The 27,979-nt window shown below is 47.8% G+C and overlaps 1 protein-coding gene across 1 annotated transcript in view; it reads left to right on the forward strand.

Annotated features, from left to right (window-relative positions):
* Nucleotides 1–26,149, forward strand: part of Ccdc93 (coiled-coil domain containing 93) — a 63,874-nt gene extending 37,725 nt beyond the window's left edge. The window contains exons 12-24 of the mRNA XM_055601876.1: nucleotides 2,455–2,571; nucleotides 4,396–4,458; nucleotides 8,899–8,972; nucleotides 10,064–10,145; nucleotides 10,670–10,735; nucleotides 13,178–13,231; nucleotides 14,745–14,807; nucleotides 17,606–17,714; nucleotides 18,705–18,787; nucleotides 20,253–20,290; nucleotides 21,567–21,651; nucleotides 23,422–23,535; nucleotides 25,753–26,149. Coding sequence (XP_055457851.1) covers nucleotides 2,455–2,571; nucleotides 4,396–4,458; nucleotides 8,899–8,972; nucleotides 10,064–10,145; nucleotides 10,670–10,735; nucleotides 13,178–13,231; nucleotides 14,745–14,807; nucleotides 17,606–17,714; nucleotides 18,705–18,787; nucleotides 20,253–20,290; nucleotides 21,567–21,651; nucleotides 23,422–23,535; nucleotides 25,753–25,806 — 1,002 coding nt within the window. The 3' untranslated portion in view covers nucleotides 25,807–26,149. The remainder of the gene's footprint in view (nucleotides 1–2,454; nucleotides 2,572–4,395; nucleotides 4,459–8,898; nucleotides 8,973–10,063; nucleotides 10,146–10,669; nucleotides 10,736–13,177; nucleotides 13,232–14,744; nucleotides 14,808–17,605; nucleotides 17,715–18,704; nucleotides 18,788–20,252; nucleotides 20,291–21,566; nucleotides 21,652–23,421; nucleotides 23,536–25,752) is intronic.
* The last annotated feature ends 1,830 nt before the right edge of the window (nucleotides 26,150–27,979 follow it).

Raw genomic sequence — 27,979 nt, forward strand, 5'->3', positions numbered from 1 at the left:
TGCTATCTCTGCCTGTGGTGCTTTGGAGGTCAGTGTTGGGCGAGGTTGTGTACTAGATGTCACTTGGAAAGAGCTGCCAGCTATAAACAGGGTCAGGTTAATAGTATTGTTGAGGATGGGCAGTCAAAGCGGGTAAGGTCCGGTGACTCCACCGCAGCTCTGGCTTTGAAGTGATTGAGAGTAGGAGGCTTTACTGTTGCCCTTTTCCCTCTGCCCTCAGATAGTTCAGAAAGCGCTTATTCTGCCCTAGGCTATGTGTTGTACCTCGATACATACAAAACTATTCTTAAAATGTTAACTTCAGTTTCCAGAAATCCAGCAAGCTGAGTGCCTTACTACCTCATTTAACCCAATCAACGTAACCCCTCACAGGAGTGCCTGGAGGCTTGCCTCCTCAGTGATCGCAGAGCCTGTCAAGCTGACAGTCAATACCAACCATCACGTGGGCAAATGGTTGTGTTTTTAAAGCGCTGAGTTACGATGCCTAATATTTCATTTCCTACTTCTTTTTAATTGCGTTTTCGTATGCATGCATACACATGTGCAGGCAGGTGCTCTTGGAGGCCAGAGCCATCAGAGCTCCAAGAGTGGAGGTTAAGGATGGTTGTGAGCTGCCGGGCACAATCATGTGCCGGATACTGAACTCTGGAGCTCTAGTCCTCTGTGAATGCACTGTACCCTCTTGACTGCTGAGCCATCTCTCCAGCCCCAGGGGTGTCCTGTTTCCTTTCTGGCCTGTCAGCCTCAGTATACAGAATGTTCCTCCCGGCTCTTCACTGTGGCCATACCCAGCCCACTGTTCCCAAACGCCAGAGTCATTAAACAGCAAAACAAATCAACAGAAAACTTTGATCGTCTGTTAGCAGTGGTGTAAGTTCCTGAGGGAAAGCCTCAGCAACATAAGCAGAGCTTATGCCTCTGCAGATTCCTCCTCCCTCTCCCCCCTCCCTGTTGTTGCCATCGCTCTTCCGCAGGGCTGCTCTCTTCACTCTTCCGAGCACTGGGGGAACATGCAGGGACAGTAAGTTACCCAAGGGCTCTGCCACACTGAGGCTGCAAATCACTGCTTAGCTTGGGCTTGGGGCTGTGAGGGCCATTTGGTTGTTGAGTAAAGCTGTCTCTTACAGGGATTGCACTGCATCAAGCAGATCTTTCTGTCTCTTCTCCAAGGGTTCCTCTTAAAAAGATTTCTCAATGTTTTTGCCTCCATGTTGTATGTGCCTGGTAACCACAGAGGCCAGACAGGGCATCAGATCCCCTTGGACAGGCATTGCAAGTAGTGGTAAGGCACCATCTATATGCTGAGAACTGAAGCAGTGTCTGTGCAGGGGTAGTAAGTGCTTTTAATGGCTGAGCCATCTCGCCAGGCTCCTCTTGTCATTGAGATAGAAGTTTCTATCAGCTTTCTGTACCAAGTTTCTTACTTTCTTTAAAAAAACACAAAAACAAAAAAACTGTGGGACTGGCAGGGGTTGGGAAGCATGCATTTAAGTCAGATGACAATTTTTGGGAGTAAATTCTCTTCCTCCACCATGATGGGCCTGGGGCTTGTTGGCAAGCACCTTTGCCATTGAGCCATCTTTCCCTAGCCCTTGCTTCCATGCTTGCATCACCCCTTAGTACTAGTCATCACCTCTTTTAGAAAGTGTCAGTCATTCACCCTATGACACTATCCAGAAATCTCTCCTTTCCCCCCTGCAGTTCTTACAGTCTTTATGCCTGTTTGCCCTTCTCCTGCCCCCTCAGAAGTTTACTATATGCCTTCTTTGGCAACTTTCTCCTTCTTGGACTGTCTTCTTTAAAAAGAGAAGATAGGTAAGGGGGGGGGGGGGGGGGGGGGGGGGTGTCGGGGATGAGTAGGATGAAGAACTTGCTTCTTATTATTCATGCTCGGAAATGATTAGTCTTTGCAACTACATACTATAGAGCTTTGATGGAAGTGAATCAGTTTACAGCTTTTAATTTTTTATTATGTTCATTTATTGTGTATGTGTGTGTTTGTGTATGTGTCTGTTTTTGCACATGTACCACTGTATACATGTGGAGATCAGAGGACAGCCTATACCTCTGGGGGATCAAACTTGACATGCGTGATAGCAGGTGCTTTTTCCCACTTAGTCATCTAGCCAGCCCCAGGTTGTAACTCTGGATGATTCCAGGTGGTCTTATGAAGAAACCACTAAGACCTCTGGTCCCGCACTCAGACCCTCTGTTGACCTTAGCTGGGCAGCCTGCACCCATGCTTTCCCCTGCTCCAAAGCAGAATCGCTGACTGGCACCTCAGTTGTTGTGTCAGACTTTCCCTGTCTAGATTTTGGTTCTGAGCAGGACATGACAGATGCCCTGCTGTGTGTGACTGGCTGCCCAGAACTGCATTGCTTACACTGAGTACAGACACACGACCTGAATGGAGAAGGAAGTTGAGTTCATTATCTGCTTTGGGTTTCCCCACAGCAGTCCGAGCTGTCTGCTGAAGAAAGTCCAGAAAAACTAGGAACCTCCCAACTACATCAGCGGAAAGTCATGTCCTTGAATAAGCAGATTCTGCAGAAGACTAAACATCTAGAAGAGGTGAGTGTTTTTATATTTCCACTTGAGCTAATAAACTTGATTCTTCCGAGAGGAGAGAAATCAGAAAGATGAATGAACGAACGAACGAACGAACGAACGAACGAGCGAGCCTTGTAGATTGGTCAGAGGGAGCTCTAGCGCAGGTGTACTGCAGTCCTCAGTCCACTCTAGGTGCGTGTGCTTGTTTGCAGGTATGTGGAGGTACTGCTGCGCAGATGTGCGTACCTGTGCCTAAATGGCATGTAGAAGCCAGCGGCTGAACCAGTTTGACTAGTCTAGCTAAGTTGCCAGGGATATCCCTTGTCTCTGCCTCCTATGCACTGGAACGGGAGGCAAGTTGCCACAGTCATCTATGAGTTCTAGGGGTCCAGTCTTCTGTCTTCAGGCTTGCATGGTAGGCGCTCTGTCCACTAAGCCTCTCCCCAACCCTGTGAGTAAAGGGTTTTTTGTTTGTTTGTTTGTTTTTTGTTTTTTTTAACAGCTAAACACTCATTTGCTTACTTGTTTTTTTGTGACTGCTTTCAAGCTACTGTAAGAGAGTTGAATACTTGTAGAAGAGACCAAATGACCCACAAACCTCAACTAGTTACTGTCTGGTCCTTCATAGGAAGAGTTTGCTAACCCCTGTCACAGAAGATACAGGACAAGGCAGGGAAGAGGGCTTAGCCAGTGGAAGGTCTTTCTGCCCTTGCACAGGACATGTGTTCTAGTTCCCAGCACCCACATTTGCCACTCACAGCTAGCTGTAACTAGCTGCCTGACCCTGTTTTTATTGCTTCTGTGTGCACACACGTATACACACACACACGTGAAAATATACAGGATCAAAATGTTATTTCTACACAAACACGTAGTGTTGTGTGTGCTAAGCGCTGATCTAAACTGCAGAGGTGAATGAGTACCGGGTAAGGGCATTGCCCGCCAGGACCCTAGAGGGTACTGGCGACCTGCGGTAAGTGAAACAGCCGTCACACTCGCCATTTAGTTACCGTGGTGATGAGGGCCTGAAGGGGAGGTCCCGGAGCTGGTGACTAATAGAACTAACTAAGCCCGAAGTCACGGCTGACTGAGTCTGGAGAGATGAATAGGTATTGACTGGTCTGCATGGAGATGTTGGGGAGCCAGTGGAGATTTTCGAAGCAAAATAATCAAAGAGGAAGCATTGGCCAGTTCCTGTCTGGTAGTTGAGGAGTCTGGTGTGAGCTATGTCATGGGCAGACTGGTGACAGAGCACCTTGTGCCCGGAGAACTGTGGAAGCTGCAGAGAATTGCGGCAGGGCAGTAGCATGTGCTGCCTGTCGTTCTGCATGGCGTGTGGTGTGGGCAAGAAGGATAAGGGAGGCAGCTGTGGTAGATAGGCTGGTGATGGCAGGGAGTGGAGAACCAGATCAGCATGTCTCATTTATTTGTGAGATGGGGTATGTGTCATGGAAGTCACACAAAAATTTGCTAGAATCAGTTCTTTCCTTCTAACACATGAGCCCTGGGGATTGAACTCAGATCATCAGGCGTGGTGCAGGCGCCTTACTGTCTGAGCCATCTCACCAGCCCCAAGTGACATTTCTTAAGAGAGCTGTTAAGGAGGTCCTTCATAGTTCTTGATAATAGGTGGGACTGTTTTGGAAGACCTTCATATAGTCTCCCTGGAAAGCCGACCATACAAGCAAATAGAGAATTGTTGAAAAATTAAAATGGAAGTCGTACAGTTCAAGTCAGTTTTGGCCTTTCTGGTTTCTACTTTCTCATTGTAAAAGAGGGATCCCACTGACATCTATACAGAGCAAAGGATTCCACTGAAGTGAATGTCCTTTTTCTCTCACTCAGCTGCAAGCGAATCGTAACAGCCTCCAAGCCAAGTACAGTGACACGAAGAAGACACTGACAGAGGTAAGCAGATCTTCCCACTTGTTGACAGTGGCCTGAGGGTGCACAGTCACCAGGTCACATCACTGCAGTGTGGATACAGTGATGGCTCGGGTCAAGCACTGCCACAAAACCTATCTTCCCTGCTGTGGACTAGACTCTGAGGACAGGACCTGTCACCGCCACACCAGCTAATGAAAGCATCATTCGGCCAGCAGTGCGTGGTCAGACATGAGTGCTCTGAGCCCTCTCATGACACAGATCTAATTTCCATTTCTATGAAACCTGCCCTTCCAGGACAGACTACCTTGATGAAAATAGACTGGTTTTCCCACTTAAGCGAAGCAGGGCATGGAAGGTGGCAGACAGATGGTACTAGCACATGACACCCGCGGAGACAGCCACAACCTCCCCAGGAAGGGCAGGACATGAGCTGGCTGCCTCCGTGGCATGGGCCCTCAGCTCTAACCTCTATCTGTATGGCAGTCCTACCAGTCAGTTCTGATTCCCTCCCTGGAAGCCTAACGCCTTCTGAATGAGCAGGTCCCAGGTCTCTGTGGTGGGCACTCCTTGTATCTAAGTCTTACATTGCTCTATTGCTGTCTCTTTAGTCAGAATTCGTTTACAAGTTGATACACCGGTTTTTGCCTGTGTGCAGATGTTTGAGGGTTCTAGGTTATATGTTCATCTGGTGTAAAGTTTCCTCTCTCCACCTGTCAATACTGTATACTCTCCACAGCTACTTCCCTTGTTACTGTGACCAAACCCCTGGCAGGAAGCAGCTTAAGCTTCAGGAAGGCTTCAGTTTGGCTCACAGCTGAAGCATGTAGCTCCCTGTAGTGCAGAAGTCAAGGCTGCAGGAACTTGAAGCAGCTGGCCTCGCCACATCCAGTCAGGAGGCAGGCAGATGGATGCTGGTGCTCAGCTCACCTTCTCCTTTTTCTGCAGTTTAGGGCACCAGCCCATGGGATAGCGCTTCAGACTTGTAGGGTGGGCCTTCCCAGCTCAGTGAACCTAATGACGAAAAACTCCTGGGCTTGCTCAGAAGCTGACCTAACCTGGCTAATTTATTACAAGTATGCCCAGAGCTTGTCTCAGGGGTGATTCCAGCTCCTGACAAGTTCAGTATTAACCATCATGGCAGCTTGCTTCCATTGTATCTTGGAAAGGGTGCTGCCTTCTACATGGCAAATGAGCTGTTGGCAACAGATATTCAGAGCTGGGAAGCTTCCCATTCTCCTTGCTCTCTTGCCAGCCATCTGGGGCCCTGAGATGCTCTCTTGTATGTAGTGGAATCGGACTTCATTGCTTTGTCAGTCAACCTGGCTCTCCTAATACAGGACTCAGCCTTCCCAACCATTCTTCTCACCCATGCTGGCTAGTTCTCCATAGCCATTCCCATCTGCTAGCCTTCTGTCTTGTCCCATGAGTTAACCCGCTTTCATGTTCCAGCCTCATAGCCTGGATTATTTGGAGATGAGATGAGAGGGGTTTGATGCAACACCTGGCTGTGCTGCCATTTTCTTTTCTTTATTTAAATTTGTTTTAATTTATTCACTTTACATCCTGATTGTAGCCCCCTCCTTCATCTCCTCCTGGTCCCACCCTCCCTCCTTCTTACCCCCTATACCTATCCCCTAGTCCTCAGAAAGGGGGAGCACCCCCACCCCTACCATCTTATTCCAGCCTATCAAGTCTCATCAGGACTGCCTGCATCCTCTTCCTCTGTGGCCTAGCAAGTCCGCCTCTTCTTGGGGGACGTGATCAAACAGCAGGAAACAGAGTCCATGACAGAGACAGGCCCTGCTCCCCTTAGTAGGGCACCCACATGGAGACTGAGCTGCCTATGGGCTACATCTGAGCAGGGGGTCACGGTCCTCTCCGTACATGGTTCTTGGTTGGTACATCAGTCTCCGCAGGGGCCCTTGGACCCAGATTTTTTGGCCTTGTTGGTTTTCTTGTGGAGCTCCTGTCCCCTCTGGGTCCTTCTATTTCCATACTTTTCCATAAGATTCCCTGCACTCTGTCCAAAGTTTGGCTGTGAATCTCAGCATCTGCTTTGATCCCTGCTGGGTGGAGTCTTTCAGGAGACATTTAGTGGGGGCTCTTGTCCTGTTGTCTCTCTTCAACTGGCTCCGCTTTTGCCTTCTGAATGAGAATTAAGCATTCTCCTAGAGTCCTCCTTGTTACATAGCCTCTTTAGGTCTGTGGATTGTAGTATGGTTATCCTGTATTATATGGCTAATATCCGCTTATAAGTGAATATATACCATGAGTGTCCTTCAGGGTCTGGGTTACTATACTCAGGATGATCTTTTCTAGTTTCATCCATTTGCCTGCAAACTTAATGATTTCCTTGTTTTTAATAGCTGAGTAGTATTCCATTGTGTAAATGTACCAAAATTTCTTTATTCATTTTTCAGTTGAGGGACATCTAGGTTGTTTTAAAATTCTGGCTATTTTGAATAAAGCTGCTAAGAGCATAGTTGACCAAGTGTCCTTGTTGTATGGTGGAGCATCTTTTGGGTATATGTCCAGGAGTTGTATAGCTGGGTCTTGAGGTAGTGCTATTCCCAATTTTATGAGAAAGTGCCAGATTGATTTCCAAAGTGGTTGTATAATTTTGTACTCCAGCATTGGAGGAGGGTTTCCCTTTCTTCACATCCTCTCCAGCATGTGCTGTCACTTGAGTTTTTTATCTTAGCCATTCTAATGGATATAAGATAGACTCTCAGAGTTATTTTGATTTGTATTTTCCTGATGACTAAGGATGTTGAACATTTCTTTAAGTGTCTTTCAGCCATTCGATATTCCTCTGTTGGAATTCTGTTTTGCTCTGTACCCCATTTTTTAATTGGATTATTTGGTTGGTTGGTGTTTGATTTCTTGAGTTCTTTATATATTTTGGATATTATCCCTGTGTCAGATGGAAGGTTAGTGAAGATCTTTTCCCAGGCTGTAGGCTGTCGTTTTGTTCTGTTGACAGTGTCCTTTGCTGTACACACATGTGTAGAGGTCAGAGGACAAATTGTGGAAGGTGGTTCCCTACCACCATGGGGATTCCAGGACTAAATTCGGATATCAGGCTTGCTAAGCCAGCTTATCAGCCCATATGTGCATATTTCTTTATATGCCACGGAGTTTGCCATGGTCATTGTTTTAGACCTTGCTTTCTAGGTCTTTGTAAAAGATGTACTTAAAAACAAAACAGTAGAAGGGTTAAAGAGATGGCTCAGTGGGTAAAATGCTTGCTGTGTAAGCATAAGGGCGTATGTTCAGAGCCTGATTGTCCAGGTCAAAGCCGGGCATGTTGGTGGTGTTTGTAACCCCGGCACTGGGGCATGAAGATAGGTGGATCCCAGCAGCCCACTAGACAGCTAGGCTAGCAAAACCTTGACCTTCTATTTCAGTGAGAGATCAGGTCACAGAAAATAAAGTTATGGGAGCCAAAGCGGAGACAGACTTCTGAGCATGAGCATCTGACTCCACAGGCACCCGCTCAGGCAGGTGCATATGTGCTCACTCATACACCATGCACAGAAGTCTGCTGCTGTGCGTTAAAATCTGCATTTTCTTCAAGATTTCTTGTTGTTAGCTAACTCAGAAGAAGATGTTAGAGTTTCTGTTGCTGCGACTAAACATCATAAAAGCAAGTTGGGGAAGAAAGGGTTTGTTTGGCTTACATTTCCATATCACTGTTCATCAAAGGAAGTCAGGACATCAAAGAGCAGGAACTTCACAGGAGGTGATATAGAGGCTATGGAAGGGTGCTGCTTACTGGCTGGCTTTACATGACTCCCTTAGTGTGCTTTCGTATAGAACCCAGGACCACCAGCCCAGGGATGGCACCACCCATAATAGCTGGGCCCTCCTCCATTGATCACTAATTAAGAAAATGTTGTATAGGCCTGCCTGCAGCCTGATCTTATGGAGACATGCTCTCAATTGAGGCTCCTTCCTCTCTGATGACTCTAGCTTATGTCAAGTTGACGCAAAACCAGACAGTACACCATTCAAGAGGCTGGGAAGTTTTAGCCCTGTCATGACACTAGTTACTCTTTCTCTTCCCTCCTTGTCTATCTCTGTCTGTTTGACTGCCTCTCTCTCTTTTTCTCTCTTTCTGGGTGGGGGTGGGTATGTTGTTGTGTGGGTATGGAGAGGAGGGTGTTGGGTTGTGCTTACCCTTCTCCTACTCCAAGCGCATTGCTATCAGCATTGCCTTGGGTTCTTTCCTCCTCTTTCTCAACACTGTGGAGTCGCTGCCACAGTTTCCATAGCCAGAGCACGCTCCCCTGCAGCCTCTCCCCCTCTCTCCCATCTTCAGGCCCATCTATTTTCTCAGCGTATAACAAAATCCAGTGGACTGGGTCACTTATCTCAAATGAGCCCGGAGGCAGGGTGGCTCATGGAGCACACCCTCCTGTTTGCTTTTATAGCCAGTGATGCCCTGGTTCTCTCTTGCAGCTGAAGAATCAGACTGAGAAGCTAGACAAAGAGCAGGCAGCCCTGGAAAAATTAGAAGCCAAAGCCGACCCGAGGTAAGGGCTTCAGCATGTGCCGTCATCCCTTTGAGGAAACTGGCCGCAGTGTCTGACTTTGATTTGTCTGATCCAGGGGCAGAGGAGCCAGAGGTCATGGGCTGGAGCTTTATGGAAATTCAGATAACGTCTCATCTGGCAGGGAACAGCAATCACCCTGCTGCTCACAGAGATGCTGGGCTGCACCCAGTCATCCTCCTCTCCTCAGCTCTCCTTGTGATCACAGCAGTTTTGTTCTGGTGCTCTGATTTTAAAAACAGTGAAACAGGGCTGGGGGCACATGGAAACCTAAGTTTAGTGTCCCAGATCCAACCTGAAAGGGCTGAACGTAGTGGTGCCTTGTAATCCCAGAGCCAGGGAGGCAGAGACAAGGCCCTGGCACTTGCCGGCCAGCCAGGCTAAAGTACTTGTCAGGTCTCGGGCCTCGGAGAACACGGGGAGGGACAGGCTGCTGAGTCAGCTCCATGGGGTGAAGTGCTCACTATGGAGTCTGATGGCCTGAGTTTACTTCCAGGAACCCACATGGCGGGAGAGAACTGACTCCCACAAGTTGTGCTCAGACCTCCACACATGCTGACAAGTACACTCACTCACAAAATAAATACATGTAAGGAAATGGGGGCTTGCACCTGAAGAACAACATGTGAGATCATCCTGTAGCTGCCACCCACGCACCTGCACACACACACAGGCATACACGTGCACACACACATACACGTGCACACACACAGGCATACACACGGACACATACGTGCACAGACCACACGCACGTGGGTTTTGATAGTGTGTTTACCCTGAGTATAGGTAAATAAATGATAAGTGAGTACTACTGAAGTTCATTCATAGTTCCAGAGTTGACATTCTCATTCTAGAATCCTGTCATATATGTTTTTGTCTCCTCATGGGCTTGAGGGTCCAAATGCATAGTCGGAGATAGAAGTCATGACCATTTGTGGCACTCCCATTACAGCCTTGAGGAAAACAAAGGAAATTAAAAAGGAAGTCTTTGTATTCTCAATGTGGCCTTAGCGGCAGTTCATAAAATCACGTCGTAATGGCCCATCCTGTGCCGTTGTCTGCTGTCTCCCCAGCATTCTGCAGAGCCTGAGAGCACTCGTAGCCATGAATGAAAGTCTGAAAAGCCAGGAGCAAGAGTTCAAAGCGCACTGCCGGGTAAGTGCTGTGTGGTGTTGGTGGCCAGACGGGAGCTGTGCTGAGGCTCTCCGTTGGCCTTCCTGGTGCCGCTGGGCATCCTGGCCTGTGCAGTGAAAACGGCTGACTCGGGCCTGGAGGTGACGGTGGCGGAAGTGAGTTCTGTTCTTGCATGCCTGGGAAAGCTCTTTTCCAGGAAGGGGTGAGTTTGCAAGTGGAAGCAGAGCACCTGCTTCCCTGCTGGCTTTTGTCCTGCCACAACCAATGAAAGAAATGTCTGCGTCGAGTAGTTAAGCTGGGCAGGCAAGGCGGCTCAGCTAACAGTGCGTAACAGTGCCGCCAGGGCTGTGCATCAGGGATGCACACTGTGGACAGAGAAAAATTGACTCCATAGGTTATCCTTTGACTTCTAACATGCCAGGGTGCACAATATGAGCATGAATACACACACGAACATAAATGTAAAAGCAAAACACGTCTGGTTTAACAGTTAACCTCCGATGGGGGTTTATCTGACCTTGTAAAGGTTCATGTTGCTTTTCCAGGAGGAGATGGCTCGGCTACAGCAGGACATCGAGACCCTCAAAGCTGAGAGAGCGCCAAGCGAGAAGGTAAAGGTTTCAGTTAGCCCTCAGTGCCACCAGCTGCTTTCTGGCTGGCTGAGGAAGGATTGCAGCAGTTCAGTGCCGGGACTCTTCCTTTCTCCATGTTCTCACAGGCCAGGGACGGGTTCTGCCTAAGTCTGGCTTGGTGAACCAATGTAATATATTTTCTTGTTTGGGGTTGGTTCCAGGGGCTTGGGTGACTCACAGGCAACTACCCAAAAGGGGGTTCCTAGCAGCTTAGGGGCAGCTGTGCCACTAAGAGCCCCCCTGTGGTCAGTAGATTAGCTCTTACCTCTTGGATGGGATGGGAGGTCTCACGCTGTTCAGCCCAGCTACACTGTTTAAAGACAGCAACAGCTAAATCGAGCCTGGGGAGAACAGCCATGCTCTCAGCACCAGCATTAGTCATGTTCCAAAAAGCACGCCAGTTTACTTGAGCTGGGCCTGTAAATGTGCATCTCCCAGAATTGGCGAGATGGCTCACTGGGTGGGAGTGCTTGCTCCATGAGCACCTGAGTTCTAGTCCCCTGCACCTGTGCAAAAAGCTAGACTGGAGTGGCTGGAGAGGTGGCTTCGTGGTTAAGAGCACTTAACTGCTCTTCCAGCGGCACTCATTCAATTCCCAGCATGCAGAGGGTGACACAACCTTCTGTAACTTCAATTCTAGGGGTCTGATGCTCTCTCCTGGCCCCCAAGGGTACGAGGTGGTACACAGGCATACAGTGCAGGTAAAACACTCAGACACATGAAATAAAAATAAATATTTCTTTTTTTAAAAGATGGGGCAAGCACGGCTACAAAGGCCTATACCCCCATCAGTGTAGTGGGTGGAGGCAGGAGGATTGCGGGGCCTCTCTGACTACCAGCCTACTTCTAGGTTCAGGGTACGACTCTATCTTAAGGAACTAAGGCAGAGGAAAATAGAGCGGAGCACGGGAAGCCTTCCTTCAGCTTCTGCGCACTGTGTACACCTTAGCACGCACTGTGCTCAGCACACATAGCATTTTGTGTGTGTGTGTGTGTGTGATTTTCTTGGCTCTTATCTTCTTCTGGGTGTGGAAGGAGCAGCTACAGGCACAGAACTCCAAACCCTCCCTCCACCTCTACTTAGAAATGTGGCCCACTCCCAAAAGGCAACAAAAAAACAAACACAGAGGCCAGAAATGTATAAGCATTCTGGCTTAAGTGTGTGCCTGACACCCTGGGTCTAAGCTCAAGTCTGTTTTCCTGAATGTTTGCTTTCCCAGAATTCAAGTGCACATGCATGTTAGGCAAGCACTGTCACTAAGGTACATCCCAGAATATCTCACTACACTGCTTTATTCAGAGTGGCCTTGAACTTGGATCCTTCTACCTCAGCCTTCTGAGTTGCTGGATTACAGGCCTGAGCCACGAGACCCTGTGGATTTCTTGGATTTTATTCATTTTCCTTTACCGCACTTTATCCAAAGGTTATCTCCTTGTGCTTCTGGTGTGGGATGGTCATGACCCAGGATCCCACTCAATGAACCCGCCCTGCACTTGCAGCAGGAGAATGGGAAGGTCAGGGAAGGAAAGGTCTGTGTCTCAGCTCCCATGTGTTCTGCCATGTATTCCACCACTGTGCCTAGCACTCTCCAGTCGACATCGGGCCATGCACAACACTGCTGCCCAAGCCAGACAGGCCAAGGCCTTAGAGCTGCTATGTCATTTCAGTCTGAGCGGTCCACTTCCATGAGAGAGGAGGAATGAACAACAGAGACAGGAATGCAGCACAGGCTGTCTTCAGGTACTTCTCCAGCTTTGAGCCTTTTAGCCATTGTCAGCTCCACTGGCCTCTGAGTTGGCAGAGATCACATTTCTGCCTCATCACATCCCATCAAAGGAATTCTTCTATTGAGAACGAGCTCCAAGGGGCTGGCTCAAAGGATAAACTGTTTGCTGTGCAAGTGTAAGGACCCAGCCCCTGTGGAGAAGCTAGGCAGTAAGGAGGTGGACACCGAAGGATCCCTGAAGCTCACTGGCCAGCCAGTCTAGCCAAACTGGTTAAATTCCAGGTTCATTGAAGAGCCTGAGTCTCAGAAAGATAAGACATGCAGTAAAAGTGCTACCACCAAGTGCTGATGACCTAATTGATCCTTGGGTCGCACATGCTAAAGGGAAGGCACAGCAAGTTGTCCTCTGACATGCACAAACACTCATTTTACAGTAAGTAAGGTGGAGAGTGATTGATGAAGATAGCAACACCGACACCCCCACATACACACACTCAGAAGAGCCAGCTTATTGGGGTGTACCTGGCAAACCTAAGATCTGGAATTCTCAAATCATCTGGCCACTCTTCAGAAAACAGAGGTTCACTTCAGCCCCGCAGTTGCTCCTCACACCTCCTGTCTGTGGAGTGTAGATACACAGCTTCTGTCTGCTCCACCTTGAGCAAAGGTGCTGACCGCATTTCCATCCTTTCAGAGTCTCCACAGTGGAGAGCCAAAGGGCGCGCTGACCTCCACCATGACTCACAACGTAAGTATCTCCTCCTCCTTGGCATTGTTCTGAAGAATGTGTCAGCCCCCTTTCCGTCCTCCTAGCACAGTTTCCCAGCCTGGTATAGTCTGTATAGCCACCTCCTCTTCTGCTGGCCTGCTGGAGGCATGGCACCATTGTAGACATTTCACTCCTCGGCCAGAGGAGGCCTGTGTTGGCCACATGAGCCCTGAGGAGTGAAAGGGTGGTGAGGAGGGGAAATTGCTTTCTTTGCTCCAGCTGCCATGCTATGTATCAGGTGTGTCCAACCTGCAGCACAACACAAATCTCAACGTAAACTTACTTAAAATATGAGGAATTTTTTTTTTGGTAACTTAATCGCATGTTTTAAGCATGAACTTTATAAGTGATGACATTATATCACATATTTTATAAATAAATGAACATGACTATATTCTAGCTCAACTCTCTTTACAGTAACAGGCCAAAAGTCAGACATGGCTCAAAGGCTATATGCTATCCATAGCATGCTCTAGTTTGATGAATCCTGACATGAGTTAAAATACTACTTGTTCCATGTAAAGAAGAGGACTAGGAAGGGAGCAGGGGATACCAAGCAGGACCTTCTTTAAGGGTGGTTCTTCGTAACCTGTTAGGAGCCTGGACAAGGGACTCCTTCAGTGATACCTGTTAGGCATCAACTACAGCTGAGCCTGTGCGAGAAACTGTGCAGGTGCTATGTGTGTTCTTGGGCACACATGCCCCTTCTGTAATGTTCTCTGAGATACAGACTGTCCAGGTGTTTTTTTTCCCCATGTTCCTTGTAGAGCCCCACCTATGCATTAGCTCTGTCCAAAAAGAACTTTCTGTAATGAAGATGTTTGCATAAGCATCTTCCCACACATAGTGAACAGTTATTGCAACTGAGAGACTGATTTATTTTTCTTATTTTACTTGATGCAAGTTTGTTTATATAGACATGTAAGGTTAGTGGTTGTCATTTTGGATACTTCAGGTCCAGGCAGAAACAGTGTTAGCTGAAAACACAGAGACATAGAGCAAAGACTCTTAAGGCAATGTGTTGTCTCCCTTTTGTTGTAGGTGTTCTGAGATAAGGGGGCTTCAGGAGCCCAAGGGAGGGACTCACTTAAGGACATTGGATTTCAGGGCGGGTGGGGTGGCTCAGCAGGTAAAGTACTTGCATTACAAGACATGAGTTCAATCCTCAGAACCCACATGTGGTGGAAAGAGAACCAACTCCACAAAGTTGTCCTCTGACCTCCACAGTTCACTCTGTGGAACATACCTGTCCCTCCACAGTCATAATAAATATTTTTTTTCTTCTACATAGAACATTGGATTCAGTCAGGATCCTAATAAAAGGAATATTTAGGATGTATTGTGGAAGTGTCTCACAGGTATAAGGTTCTAAACTTGGCCATTTGAGAGAAGGAACTTGAGGCTCAAGCTAATGCACTCAACTTCCAAAGACTCCACCAGAGAATGGAAGTTCCATCCTAGATAACTGTAGCCTGCCTGTTCTCGCTCTTAGGAGGACCTGGACAGACGGTACAACATGGAAAAAGAGAAGCTGTACAAGATCCGGTTACTACAGGTGAGTGTCCACCAGGGGAGCACAGAGACGCCTGGCTGGTATGAATGCCCTGTGATTGAACAGAAGGTCTCAGTATATTAGAAGTAGAGTGACCAGGGTCTGTCTTTGCATCCAGTCATGCCGTGGTGGAAGGTGGTGCTGCTGACAGCACCACAAATGTCTGTTACTTTCAGTATTGCTGTTTGGAGTTGAACTTCACCTTACATGCAGAGTAGATATGATTGGCCTCATGATTATAATAGTTCTATGTGGAAAAACATAGGTTTAGGGGCCTGGGGAGATGGCTAAGCAGTTATGAGCACTTGCTGCTCTTGCAGAGAGTGCCTCACAGCCGCCTGTAAGTCCAACTCCAGGGAATCTGACACCCTCTTCTGATCTCCATAGGTACCCATACTCATGTGCACCCCCCCATAAACACATAAACTCATGTGTTTATGTATGTGCACACACACACATATAAACACACAAATACATATCATTAAAAAGGAAAATAGAATCTGGAGGGCATTGAAGAGATGGCTCAGCAGTTAATACTGGTTGATCTTCCACTTGACCCAGCACCCACATGGCTGCTCACAACCACCTTTCACTCCAATTCTAGGAAATTCAGCACCCTCTTCTAACTTCCAAGGGCACTAGGTACCCACATGGTACACAGACATACATGTACGTGCAGGCAAAACACCTATGCACATAAAATGATAAAAAATAATTCAAGGAGGCTGTCTCTCCAAAGGCAAACCTCAGCTAGGTCCCAGAGGCAGGATTTCAGTTCAGGTCTACTTACTATCTGGAGCAAGGAGATTGTAAAGCCAGCTCCAAACCTAAGCACAATCAATTCTATATTTCTGAGTCTGTTGTATTGCCAGCATCTGGCTCATGAAGATTCAGGACCGCCCCCCCCCCTCAAAAAAAAATAAAATAAAGGCCCTTGCCTGTCTTACATCATGTTGATTTGGGCCACTTTCCTTTTCTTGGTGGTGGGGGTGGGGGTAGTTGAAGTCAACCTTTGGTAGGAATGACCATGGGGCTTTGGGAGCTTAGGAGAGGTTATTCTTGCCTTCCTGGCTCTTAATTATTTTGTGTGATATTTGGTTAAATTCAGATGAGTCACATATGTTCCTGATACAGGAGCACTATTTTGATTTTTAATGTTTTGAGAGGGTGTCTTATAGCTCAAACTCTGTGTGTAGCCCCAGCTGTCCTTGAACTTCTGATAATCCTACCTTACCTCCCAAGTGCTGGGATTATAGATATGCACGACCATGCATGAGTACCCTTCAAATATTTAAAGATGGCTTCTCAGCCTTCAGTAAGATCAAGTGCAAATATTTATAGGTACATAGAATTAATACAGTCTGAGCCCTGCTGATGTATGGAGACCCTGACTAGCTACTTCCTACATATTCAGCCATGCGTCAGGTCCCAGTAACAGGAACTGGGAAGACCTGGCCTCTAGGAACTAGTTATCTGAGGACCAAGATCTGCCCATATATGCCAAAGTACAAGGCTGTTTTGTGGGAAATGCCACACAGACTACCAGCGAGGCAAGGCTGAGGCCAAGCTAGAACAAAGATGCCAGGAGGCAAGTGTACGCCTGCTATGTAGGAGCGCAGGGACAGGCTCTGCTTATTGAAGAATCGGAAGGCAGGAGGGAGGGGTCACTAGAAATCTTGGGGAATCCAGCAGAGCCATCGTATGGTGCTAGGGCAACCGAGGTTCCCTTGTGGGGTTCTTGGCTTCATTAATAAAAGAGTTATGAACAGACTGAAACAGAAGCTCAAGGACAATTTATCAATTAGAGCTTAAAGGAAAACCCCTTTAAGGCAGGCTGTGAATCAGAGCTGCCCGGAAGAAGCATGAAGAGGAGAGTCGAGGTCAGCCGCACAGAAACACAGAAGGGAGGGCAGCTTTGGAAAAAGAGCAAAAGGCCCATGGCGTTGGTTAGCCATTTTAAAAGTATAGTTAGGCTCTTCCCAGCATTAGAAAGAGAAGGACAAAGAAGAGAAAAAGGAATCATTAACACTGCAGTCTGGACTCAGAAAGGCAGGCAGGCAGACCAATCCAAATGTAATGGCAATTCACAGGGACTGCCCTGAGAAGCAGGGATTGGGGGAAGGAAAATGACCTTATCCTGACATGAACCCACCTCATAGGGGTAGCCTCCTGGCCTGCTCCCTCACCTCAGGACCAACAAGGCCTTAAGGGAGGAAACAAGGGTCTGTCTCCACCTAGAGGTAGATTCCATCCTTCACAACCTGAGTTTGATCCCCGTGACCCACATGGTAAAAGCGGAAGAACATCCACAAATTGTCCTCTGAATTCTACCACCTACCATGGCACATATTATAAACAAAAAAAACTAACAAAAACCCATTTTTAAAGATTGATTGGTTCTGCCTTAAGATTCCCATGAGGGCAAGTACCTATAAGCACTGACAGGGTGCATAGCCTTGGCTGCATCCTTCAGTCCAGAGCTACGGAGACCAGACTTAGGAGCAACACCCCGCTGTCTCCCGTACACCTGATAGGACGATCTCCCTGCAAAAAGGGTGTGAGGAGCCAGTTGTGAGCTTCCAAGTAGAGGATTTGAGAGTACATTTTGGAGAGGAAACAGGATGGCACCTGTCACCTGCGACTCTTCCTTCACTGCCTGTCCTCAGGTCAGTCGCGATCCCACATGAGGACCGCCAGCCAGTAGCCGTATGTGTGTCTTTGTTGCCAGCTCAGGGTGTGGGGAGCAGACAAATACAGAACGCCCTTTACCAAATGTCCTCTCCCCACCTCTTTGCATTTAGGCTCGAAGAAATCGAGAAATAGCGATTTTGCATCGCAAGATTGACGAAGTGCCCAGTCGAGCAGAGCTGATACAGTATCAGAAGCGATTTATTGAACTCTACCGTCAGAGTAGGTGCATTGATCAAACACATGGCCTATCAAGCCTCGGGAGGGACGGGAGGCAAGAGTCTCCATCCACTCTAGTGGGTGCAGCATTGGCCAGAGCACAGCCACAAATGCTACCTGGAAAAGGACCGCACTTCATCACCGGGCCTGCTGAACAGCCCCAGGAGCTGACTCCTGGTGCTCCTACTGTCCTCTCTGTAGATGTACATGAGCTCGAGAGCCAGCTTTGGCCAGCTCTCCAGTGGCTAACCACCTGAGCCCACTATTCTTTCCAGCGTCTTAGGAAGGATCCTCACCCCATCATCTCCAGGTGGCCCTTGATGCTGCTCCACCGGGTCTCACTGGAGTTGCTTTAGAGCGTCATGTTCTCATAATCCAGCCAACCCAGTGATTGCATCCTGTCAGGGTCTAAGGAGATGGTTCCATTAATAAAGTGCTTACAAGCTTGGGGACTTGAGTTTGATCTTGATCCCAAGAATCATGTTGTTTTAAAGGCTGGTAAGCTGGTTCAGTGTTTAGTGTCCATGTTTTTGCAGCCGACCCAGGCTGAATTCCTAGCACCCACATGACAACTCATAGATGTGCGTAACTGCAGATCCATGAGACCCAGTACCCGCCACGGTCCATGGCACACATGTAGTGCACATGCATGCATGCAGACAAAGCGTCCACATACAGCGGTACCCAGCCAGGCGTGGTGGTACACACACTGGAGACAGGTAGATCCTTGACGCTCACTGAACACCAAGGCTAGTTTAGTGAGCTCTAGGTCCAGCGAAAGAGCTTGCCTCAAAAAAGTAAGGTAAAGAGGGAGAAGACAGCCAGTGTCAACCTCTGACCTCCAAATGCACATGTACAAACATGTATACACAGAGGCAAAGGCTTCCATGATGATTAAGTGTGCATAAGGCCCTTGGCACATGCCACACAGGGTCAGGATGCTGTGGATCAATGATTTCTTCAGCTGGGATGCTGATCTCTCTGCATTGGCAGTTTCCGCAGTGCACAAGGAAACCAAGCAGTTCTTCACTTTGTACAATACCCTGGATGACAAAAAGGTTTATCTGGAAAAGGAGGTAAGAGCCGTTGCTTGTTTATTTCTTTCTTTTCTTATTACATTTTAAAATTAATTGCGGGGGAGGGGCTTGTACATACGTGGAGGTCAGAGAACAGCTTGTGAGCTCCAGGAACAGAACTCAGGTCTTCTGGCTTGGCAGCAGGCACCTTTACACCAAGACGTCACACCAGCCCTAGTAAGAGCCTTTACGGAAAGAAAATAACAGACGAGCCATTGACGGCATGGTAAATTCAGAAGATTCAGATGGACCTAGAGCCTGAGGTGGAGGCATTTAGTCTGAGTAGAAAGAACCTGCCTTCCTGGGCCAAGGAGGGGAGTCTGTCACTGCAAAGCAGGAGATTATGTGGGACTTAGCTGCCATGAAGGGAAGCTGGTATCCCGTTCTGTAGTACCATGTGAGAGACACCGTCCCGAGGGGCTGGGAAGATGGCTCTGTGTATAAAGTGCTTGCCTTCCAAACATGAGGTCCTGAGCTCAATGCCCAGAACCCATATTAGAAAACAACAACAAAACAAAGAAAGAACAGAATGGTACTGTGTTTGTAATCCCAGCATTGGGTAGCAGAGACAGACAGATCTCTGGGGAATGACTGCCCCATCCCCATCCTAGCCTCCTTGGTAAGCTTCAGGCCAGTGAGAGGCCCTATCTTAAAAAGCAAGCTGGTTGGTGTCATGAGGAATGGCAGCCGAGGTGTTCTCTGGCCTCATGCAATTACACTTATAAACACATGAGACAAAACAAAGAAAACAACCCACACTTTTCAAAGCATTAAAGGTAAGAATGTCATCCCTATCTTGTGTGTTGTGAGTCTGAGGTCCAAGTATGCCAACTGCTTATGGATGAGCCAACAGGTTAAACAGTACACAGCCAGGGGAACCCCAGGCAGAGCCCTTCCCTGCATGTCTGATAAGGTCAGGTGGAGGCTCTAGCTGTGAGAGCAGAGACAGTTTCCATGGGAACAGGACCATGAAGGGTATGTTTTGTCAGAAGCTCTCAGGACCACTTGGCAGCTGGCCATGTTGGTGGTGGGAGTGTGACAGTGGAGGGTGGGCGGTGTCTTCTCTGTCCTCCCCACTGACCACCTGGGATGACAGCCTCAACACAGAGTCACATTTCAGAAGACCAAAATGATCTGTGCTGACAGTTTGTCCAAAGAGCCGTGCTGCTCGAGTCCTCTCAGCTGGCAGCCACGTCCTTTAAAGAGCTGTCCTTCCGAATTCTTGCAGTCATGCATTGTAGGGAAAATAGTTTTCTTTAAGTAAATAGTGATGGATTCTCTGAGGAAAACTATGCAGGTAAGAACATGTTGCTCTTTCTTTTGTTCTTTCATGTGTTACTTGACCTGCTTGACAAGGCTCGCCCTCAGTGCTGTTGTCCCAGCCCTAAGCAAGCTTTCTAGCAATCTGAGGTAGTGTGAGGACCTTTCAGCCTTGTACTTACACAATTCCTTCTCACTCCTCCAGATTAGCCTGCTTAACTCAATTCATGAGAACTTCTCACAGTAAGTACTGCCATCCTCCTCCCTGGCCACCCTTCTTCCTGGCTGCTCTTTTCCCTGGTCACCGTCCTCCCTGGTTGCCCTCCTCCCTGGTAACCATCCCCCCTAGCCACTCTTCTGTGGACCCTGAGGAAGGGTGCCTGAAGGGGTAGTTTGTAAGTTAACATGCATCCTCTAAACTGGGCACTTAGCTCAGTGCTGGAGTGCTTTTGTACTGTGCATGAAGCCCTGGATTCAATCCCCAGCACTGCAGAAACTGCGGCTTCTTGATACATGCCTGTAATCCCATCACTTCGAAGAGATAATAGGACCATCAAGAGTTTGGAGACATTTTTTTACTAAAAAAAAATGCATTTAAGACCAGCCTAACCTATATGAGATTCTGTGTAAAAAAAAAAAAAAAAAAAAAAAAAAAAAAAAAAAAAAGTAAATTGTACAGCAAGGTCACCAGGTAACCTTGGAATGTATCAGCTCTGGTGAGCTAACCTACCCACCTTGCTGGTAGCCCAAGGCTTGCTCCCAGAATAACATGCTTCCCTTTTCTAACACAAGCCTGTGTTAGCCCATGGCAGGCCCTGAGCCTCCTGGTCTCCATCCCTCTACAGGGATGTAGAGAAGGTGTAGTGGGCACACCAGGAAGTCTACCCCCCATTCTGCCATCTCCTGCACAGTTCCAGGTTCCCAGCTCAGGGCTAGGAATATTCAGAACTGTCCTCTAATTCCAGGACAGTCTTCCTGTCCTCAGATGTCTCCCTGTCCTCAGATACTTAAAAACAAAACCGAATTCATTTCCTAAGCAGCACATGCCATACTTCATAGCAAATGGCATTTTTATTATTTCTATTCACATTTTGTGTTGAGAAAAAATACTGACTAAAAATTGTAAGGAAGAAGCTGAAGGTCCTTAGAAGGCTAGCTGCCAGAAGTTGCCTGTGTGCATACTGCTGCTAAAAAGGGGCACACGTATTGTCTCTGTAGATTAAAGGAGTGGCATGTTCTTACCTACACAGTTGTAAAATCTACCTCCATCCAGTCAAAGAAAACTGGTCCTTTTGCTATCCGTTGCCACAGGAACACAGGGAGAATGGGGAAACCAAAAGATTCACTTTCGGTTATCACATCAGAGGTTTGCCACCCTGACTGCCCATGTTCTTGGTGGCTCTCTGGGCCACTGTGCCCTGCAAAGGTCTAGTTGAATTGTTGGGGCACAATCTAGGTCCCCCACCCCCTTTCTAACAGTCCCATGTGCCACACATACCTCTGCTGATTTCTCTTTCAGAGCCATGGCCTCCCCTGCTGCGCGGGACCAGTTTTTAAGGCAGATGGAACAAATTGTTGAAGGCATTAAACAAAGCAGGATGAAGGTCAGCTGGCTTATTTTACAGCACTGCAGGGTCTGTGAGGTGACAAGGTCCTGGGTGTAGGCTGTCCATCCAGACTGCATACCTCCACATTGCTTCCCACCAGGCGTGAGACTCTGGTGGGGAAGGCCTCCTCATTGCTCTCAGTCATAGCTGCCAGGATTTCAGCACTCCTGTGCTGCTCCCCACTGGAGGGCATTAACTGAGTGATGCTCCCCTCCCCTGTTTCACAGATAAAGAGCTCACTTCCCAGCAGCCTTCCTGTCCTGTCCAGCCACCTCCACCGTGGGCATTTATCTCATGACATTTCATCCTAAAGCCACTCCTTCCCTTAAAAGAAGCAGGGTGTGGTGGCGTGTGTTTATGATCCAGATGTGGGGACAGGGACAGGGGATTCCTGGGGCTCAGTGGCCAGCCAGCCTGACTTATATATCCAGTCCTAGGCCAGGTAGAGACCCTTTCTCAAAAAACAAGGTGAGGGATAATAGCCAAGCTATTCTCCTGGTCTACATACATGCACACACATACGCACCTAGACACAGGCAACATACACACACACATGCTCACACAGGCTTTACCTGCTCTTTCTGCCTTCATCTCCTGGCCAGCTGATGTTCTCCACTTAGCTTCAGACAATTCTGTACATCCTGCTGGGCTGGCCCTCCTCTCAGCCATGTGCGTCGGATCCACATGCCCTCACTATCTCCATCCCATTTTCCTCGGCACTGATGCTGCTCATAACTGTGAGGTGCACTTGTTTGTCAGGCTCTTGGATGGTGGGTTGGTCTGCTCTGGTTTGCTATCAGTTGCCAGGATGTGCCCTGTGAGAACAAAAACTTTACTCCTCCATGGCTAACTTCAGGCTCACTGTAGGTCCAATACTGTTTATCAAGTGAATAAAGGATCTGAGTTTAATCCCTAGAAGCCTGAGAAAGTATCAAGTGATGCTAGCACATGCTTTTATTCCCAGTGCTAGGAACCTGAAGACAGGAACATCCCTGGGGCTTGATAGCCATCCAGTCTGGGGTATTTGGCAAGTTTCAGGCCAGTGAGAGTCTCTGTCTCTAAAACAAGTTTGGGCCAACTAGGTGACTCACTGGGTACAGGCACATGATGGAAAGAGAAAGGTGGCTCCCACAAGTTGTCCTCCATCGTCTATTTCCTCCAGCTCTTGACTACCTTAGAAATCTCTAAGTCAATATCTAGTGACTGTGTATAAGGTCAGAAGCCTAAAAACAATCTCAAATGGTTAAGATAGTTGTAGATAGCTTATGCTATAACACAGTTATGGTAACTGAAAGAGCAAGAGGCTATTTTATTAAAAATACACAACTCCATACATCAGGGTCACTCACCCAAAACAGCAGCTGACACTCTGGGCCAGATAACTGTGCCTTGTCACAGTCCTGAACCCTTTAGGGTGGAAAGCAGCTTCTCCTTCCCAATGACACCAGCAACTCTCCTTCCTTGTAGTTGTGATACTCAAAACCACTTGTAAGCACTCACATATACCCTCTAGAGACAAAGTAGTTGAGAATCTAAGTTGAGAAACACCCAGAAGTACATTCTGTTCATCATTCCATAAAATTAAACTGCTGAATAGATTATAGAGCCTGCAGATGATATCATTCAAGAAAAGAGGCCAACTGAGAAATTATGTTTATGTGGGAAGGCCTGGAAGAAACAGATAATGAATGTTAATTATGCTGCATGTTGTGGTTGCTATCAGAATGCCTATTTATTCACCACCATTTGCCAAAATGTTTCCAACAGATGGAGAAGAAGAAGCAGGAGAACAAGATGAGAAGAGACCAGTTGAACGATCAATACTTGGAGCTCCTGGAGAAGCAGAGGCTCTACTTCAAGACTGTGAAAGAGTTCAAAGAGGTGAGAGGGTGCAGGCTGGACAGATGGCAGCCAAGATCAGATGCACCTCACCGCACCTCAAGGTGCCATTAAAGACTGGAGCTGGAGTGTTGGAGAGATGCCTTAGTCCTTAAGGTGCTTGCTGTGAAAGTGGGAGTACTTGAGTTTGATCCCCAGAACTCACAGGGGAGGAAAAAAACAGGTATGGTGCTTGCTTGTAACCTCAGTGCTAGGGAGAAAGCAGGAGGATCTCTGAGTCTTGTTGGTAAGGCTTGCCAACTACTCATGAGTGTCAGGCCAGAGAGACACCCTCTCTGTCTCTAAAAAGTAAAGTAGGGCCAGCAAGATGGCTTAGTGAGTAAAGATCCTTTCTACCAAGCTTTATGACTTGGGTTCAATACCCATTACCCACATGGTAGAGAGGGAGAACCAGCCCCCAAAAGTTGCCTGATCTCCACGACAGGCACACACACACACAAAATAAATAAATAGAACTTTTTAAAAGAAGCAAGGTAGAAAATGCCTGAAGAGCAGCAGCTAAGCCTGACCTCTGTCTTCTGACCTCTATAGGCACACATGCAAGCATATATACACATACACAAATCAACAAAATAAAAAGAAAATGTCCCATGCCAATGATACTGTTTTCATTCATTTTTAAAGATTATTCTGTCTTCCTCTTCTACCATATACCTTCTCTACCTGCCCTACCCTTTGTTTTGATTTAATTTTTGGCAGCCGTATGCATGTCTACAGGCATTGCAACAAATCTCATCCTTTCCAATGTTCTCCAGCTCTGACTGTGCCTCTGGTGTAAACCAGGCTGTAAACAGACCTGCTCTCTGTCCTCAAGGAGCCTCACTGTGGTGAGGGAGACAGAAGCTGAGAAACAAATAAACAAGATACAATAGAAGTGACAGTCTCAGACTTTACCATGTGGGGCGACAAGTGCCATTGTTGTGGTGAGAGCAGGCTCTACAGGCTGAGCTAGGCTGGACTATGAGGAGGACAAGAGCACATCAGGGAGCAGCCAAGGCCCCGAAGCATGGGGAGAGCCCCGACACTTATGCAGAGTCCATGTGTGATACTTGTGTTTTCAAGCGCATGTCCATGTGTGTCTGTGCAGACCAGAGGAGGACATTGGGGGTGTGCTCTTTCCTTCTGCTATATTCTCCTGAGCAAGATCTCTCACTGGGTTTAGAGCTAGGCCGGCAGCCAGGAAGTCCCACCAATCCTTCTGCCTCTGTCCCCGAAGCGCCAGGGTCACAGACATGTGCACAATCATGCTGAGCTTTCTGTGTGGGGGATGTGGATTCAGACTCAGCATACTTGCTCAGCAGGCCCACTTGGCCAATGAGCCGTCTCCCCAGCCTCTCAGGTCTCTTTTGGTTAGAAACGTTAAGTAGCTTTGGGAAAGGCCTATCTTTGTTGGAGGTTTGCTAACAGAAGTGTCTTGAGCTGTCATCAGGTGACGAGCTGTAGCGTTTACCAGAGGAAGGGAACACAGAAGGGTAACTGGTATCTCAGGACACCGGGCGCCACTGGCAGGAAATGGGGCCAATGATGTCCCTCAGTGACAACCTTCAACGTGATTAAGTCACAGACCTCATAGAGCTCATTATTGGAGAAGGGAGTGTCCTTCGTAAATACCGCTCACTGTGCCTTCTGTGCACTTACTTCTTAAGGCTGAGACTACTCAGCATCTTCACTATTAGAACCTATGTTTTGTCTATGTGTACATTGGAGCTGCCTAGTCCCATCTTAGGGGATGGTCTCCAGGGCCCCTTCTCTCCTTACCCTGCCAAGCAGACTAGCACAGAAGTGTCTGCCTTCTGCTCCTGTCCTCTGGAGATTTTAGAAAGTTCTGTCTGTAGGAAAGGCAGTGCCTGGTCTCCTGTCTTCAGCCCAGAGGCTTCATGACATCTGTCTTGACATAGGTCAGTAGGTCACCAAGGAGCGTCACTGTGCTCGCAGCTTCATGAAACTGACTGACTTGTCAGAAAATGGCTACAAAGGGGCAGGAGATGTAGTTCAGTTGGTAGGGGGCTAGCTTTGCAATCCAAATCCAGGGTCATTTGTAGCCAGTTCAAGATCAACCTGGGCTATGTGAGACTCTGTCTCAAAAAAAAGACAGTTGCTAAGACTGAGGAGGGGGCTAGGGCATCTTTGGAGACCCCTCCCCCCAAGTGAGTACTAATGATGAACAGTCACTGCTTCTCTCTTACTCTGCTTTTCTAGGAGGGCCGAAAGAATGAGCTCTTGCTGTCCAAGATCAAAGCCAAGGCCTCCTGAGAATCCATCTCCATTTCTATATATCATTGATATATTTTTAATGACATGTATGGACTACAGGATTCTGAAACGGTTCTGAAAATGATGGAGGAGAGATACGGGAAGATTCATTTCAACCGGATGGATGGATGTTTCCTTTCTCCTTTTTGTTTCATTTCATCTCTCCTGGCTGATGGACTCAGATTGACTAGACTAACATCACGGCTTGGATGACACCCAGAAATGTGGGCAGTGCTCATGCACTCTGTCCATTCAACTTTTATTGCTCCAGTAACACTGCATTTATGAAGCTACCTGGATTTCTGTGGGCCCTGAGAATAAAGAGCATTGTGTTCAGCAAGTATTAATTGAGCAACTACTGAGAAATAAGCCCTGAGGTAAATGTAGCAGAACACTACACCTGCTCCTCTGGCATCTAGCAGGCACCCAGAGAACAGATACAACCCACATAAGCCCCAAAACTTGACTTCTGAAATGTTTCAGAAGGCTGCTGGGTGAGTAGCCAGCCCCTTCATCTACAGTTGTGCCTTTCGTTCCGGCTTCTCACAGTGTGTGTGGATTACAGGTTGGGCTGGCATGCAGAGAAAGCAATTAGCTCACAGGTGTAGAGACAGAAAGTGAGGTTCGGGTTTAGTGGAGGCCATCTGTCTGTGGTGGGAAGGCTGATAGAAAGTGACCGTGATGGGTTCTGGGAATGGCAACCCTTCAACTAGAGCCATGCTTCTCAGGCATTTCCCTTGGTGTGGCTGTAGATGTGTCCCGCCCTGAGCAGCAAGCGGTCAGGGATAGCTGTGAGAGCGGCTTGTTGCCACCCCTTAACCCTGCACACCGCCCAGGTTCCCTTGATAGAAAAAAATGTTCGTGCGCCTTTCATTGAGGACACCTCAGTAAGAATTGAAGCTCTCCTTATGTAGATAGGCCCTTGTTGGAGGCATATCCCCTGTTCTTGCACTGCAGATGTCAGGGTCTGAGTGAAGATTAAGATGTGCACACTGTTGAGTGCTATCAGGACAGACATGGGTAGAGACTGTGCTGTGCATGGAGAAAAAGAAGGTATGTGCACAGGAGCACGAGGACTCCATGGAGGAAACAGCAATTGGGCTAGATAAGAAAGGAATAGGATGTTGGCTGAGATGGGAAGGAGGGGCCTCTGGAAATGAGCAGACCATGCCCCGCCCCCAGCTGTGAAGAACCTAGCAACTAACTGGATCATGCGTAAACCCCAGTGTGAGGTTGTTGTCCCCTTCTGCATAAAGTTGGCTCACACATGATCTGAACAGCAGGTTACGACCATTCAACAAGCATAAGTATGTCAGGCAAGCGGGCACAGAAGCACTATTCGTTCAGTTTCCTAATGTGATTAAGAGGCATTCAGACTTAGACAAATGAAAAGCTGTTCAGCTGGAAGCATGCTTGCCTGGGTTCCATGTCTCACATCACATAAAACAGACATGGCAGGGCACACTTATGATCCTAGCTCTCAGGAAGTAGAAGCCTGAGGATCAAGAAATCAAGGTTATCCGAGGCGAAACAGCAAACTGGAAACCAGCCTGGACTGCATAAGACTGTCTCCCCGACCCCCAAAAAAGCCCATTCAGCCTTAACAGCATCATCAGTTCCTGAACCAGGGTGCAGAGCTGGATAGAAACAGCAGCGCCTAAAGCATCACCCCCTGTACCAGCACTCTTCTGTGAGCCGTGTGTGCACCTCGACCTCCACTAGCACCTGCGTGGTCATGGGAGCATTGTGAAAAGGCTCAGCTGAAATAAGTACTTATGAAACAATAATGATAATAATGATGTTAATAAAAATACAATAGTACCTTGAGGGAGGCGACAGCATTTTGAAGGTTTCGGAACTATTCCAGTTCAGAGGAGTGGGCCACCCGCCTGTGTTTTCTTGAGAACAAGCTTGATCGTGCAGAACTCTGGCTAGTGTCAGTGTTTGACCACAGGTGTAGGGAAGTAGATGGAGGCAGGTGAGGTACTGGAGTCCACCTGCCCATGTCTGGGAGAGGTCTGGAATAACTGATCTAAAGCAACTAGAATGGTTTTGGAAATGGGAACCTTTATTAGATGCTGTTTCTGGAGAGTTGCTTTTGGTATGGTTATAGGCTTGCTCAACTACAGTCTGCCTGTAGCCAAGGATAACTGTGAATGTAGCCCAACGCAAA

Source organism: Psammomys obesus, unplaced genomic scaffold, assembly GCF_907164565.1.
Source record: "Psammomys obesus unplaced genomic scaffold, mPsaObe1.curated_primary_1811, whole genome shotgun sequence".
NCBI classification, from domain to species: Eukaryota; Metazoa; Chordata; class Mammalia; order Rodentia; family Muridae; genus Psammomys; species Psammomys obesus.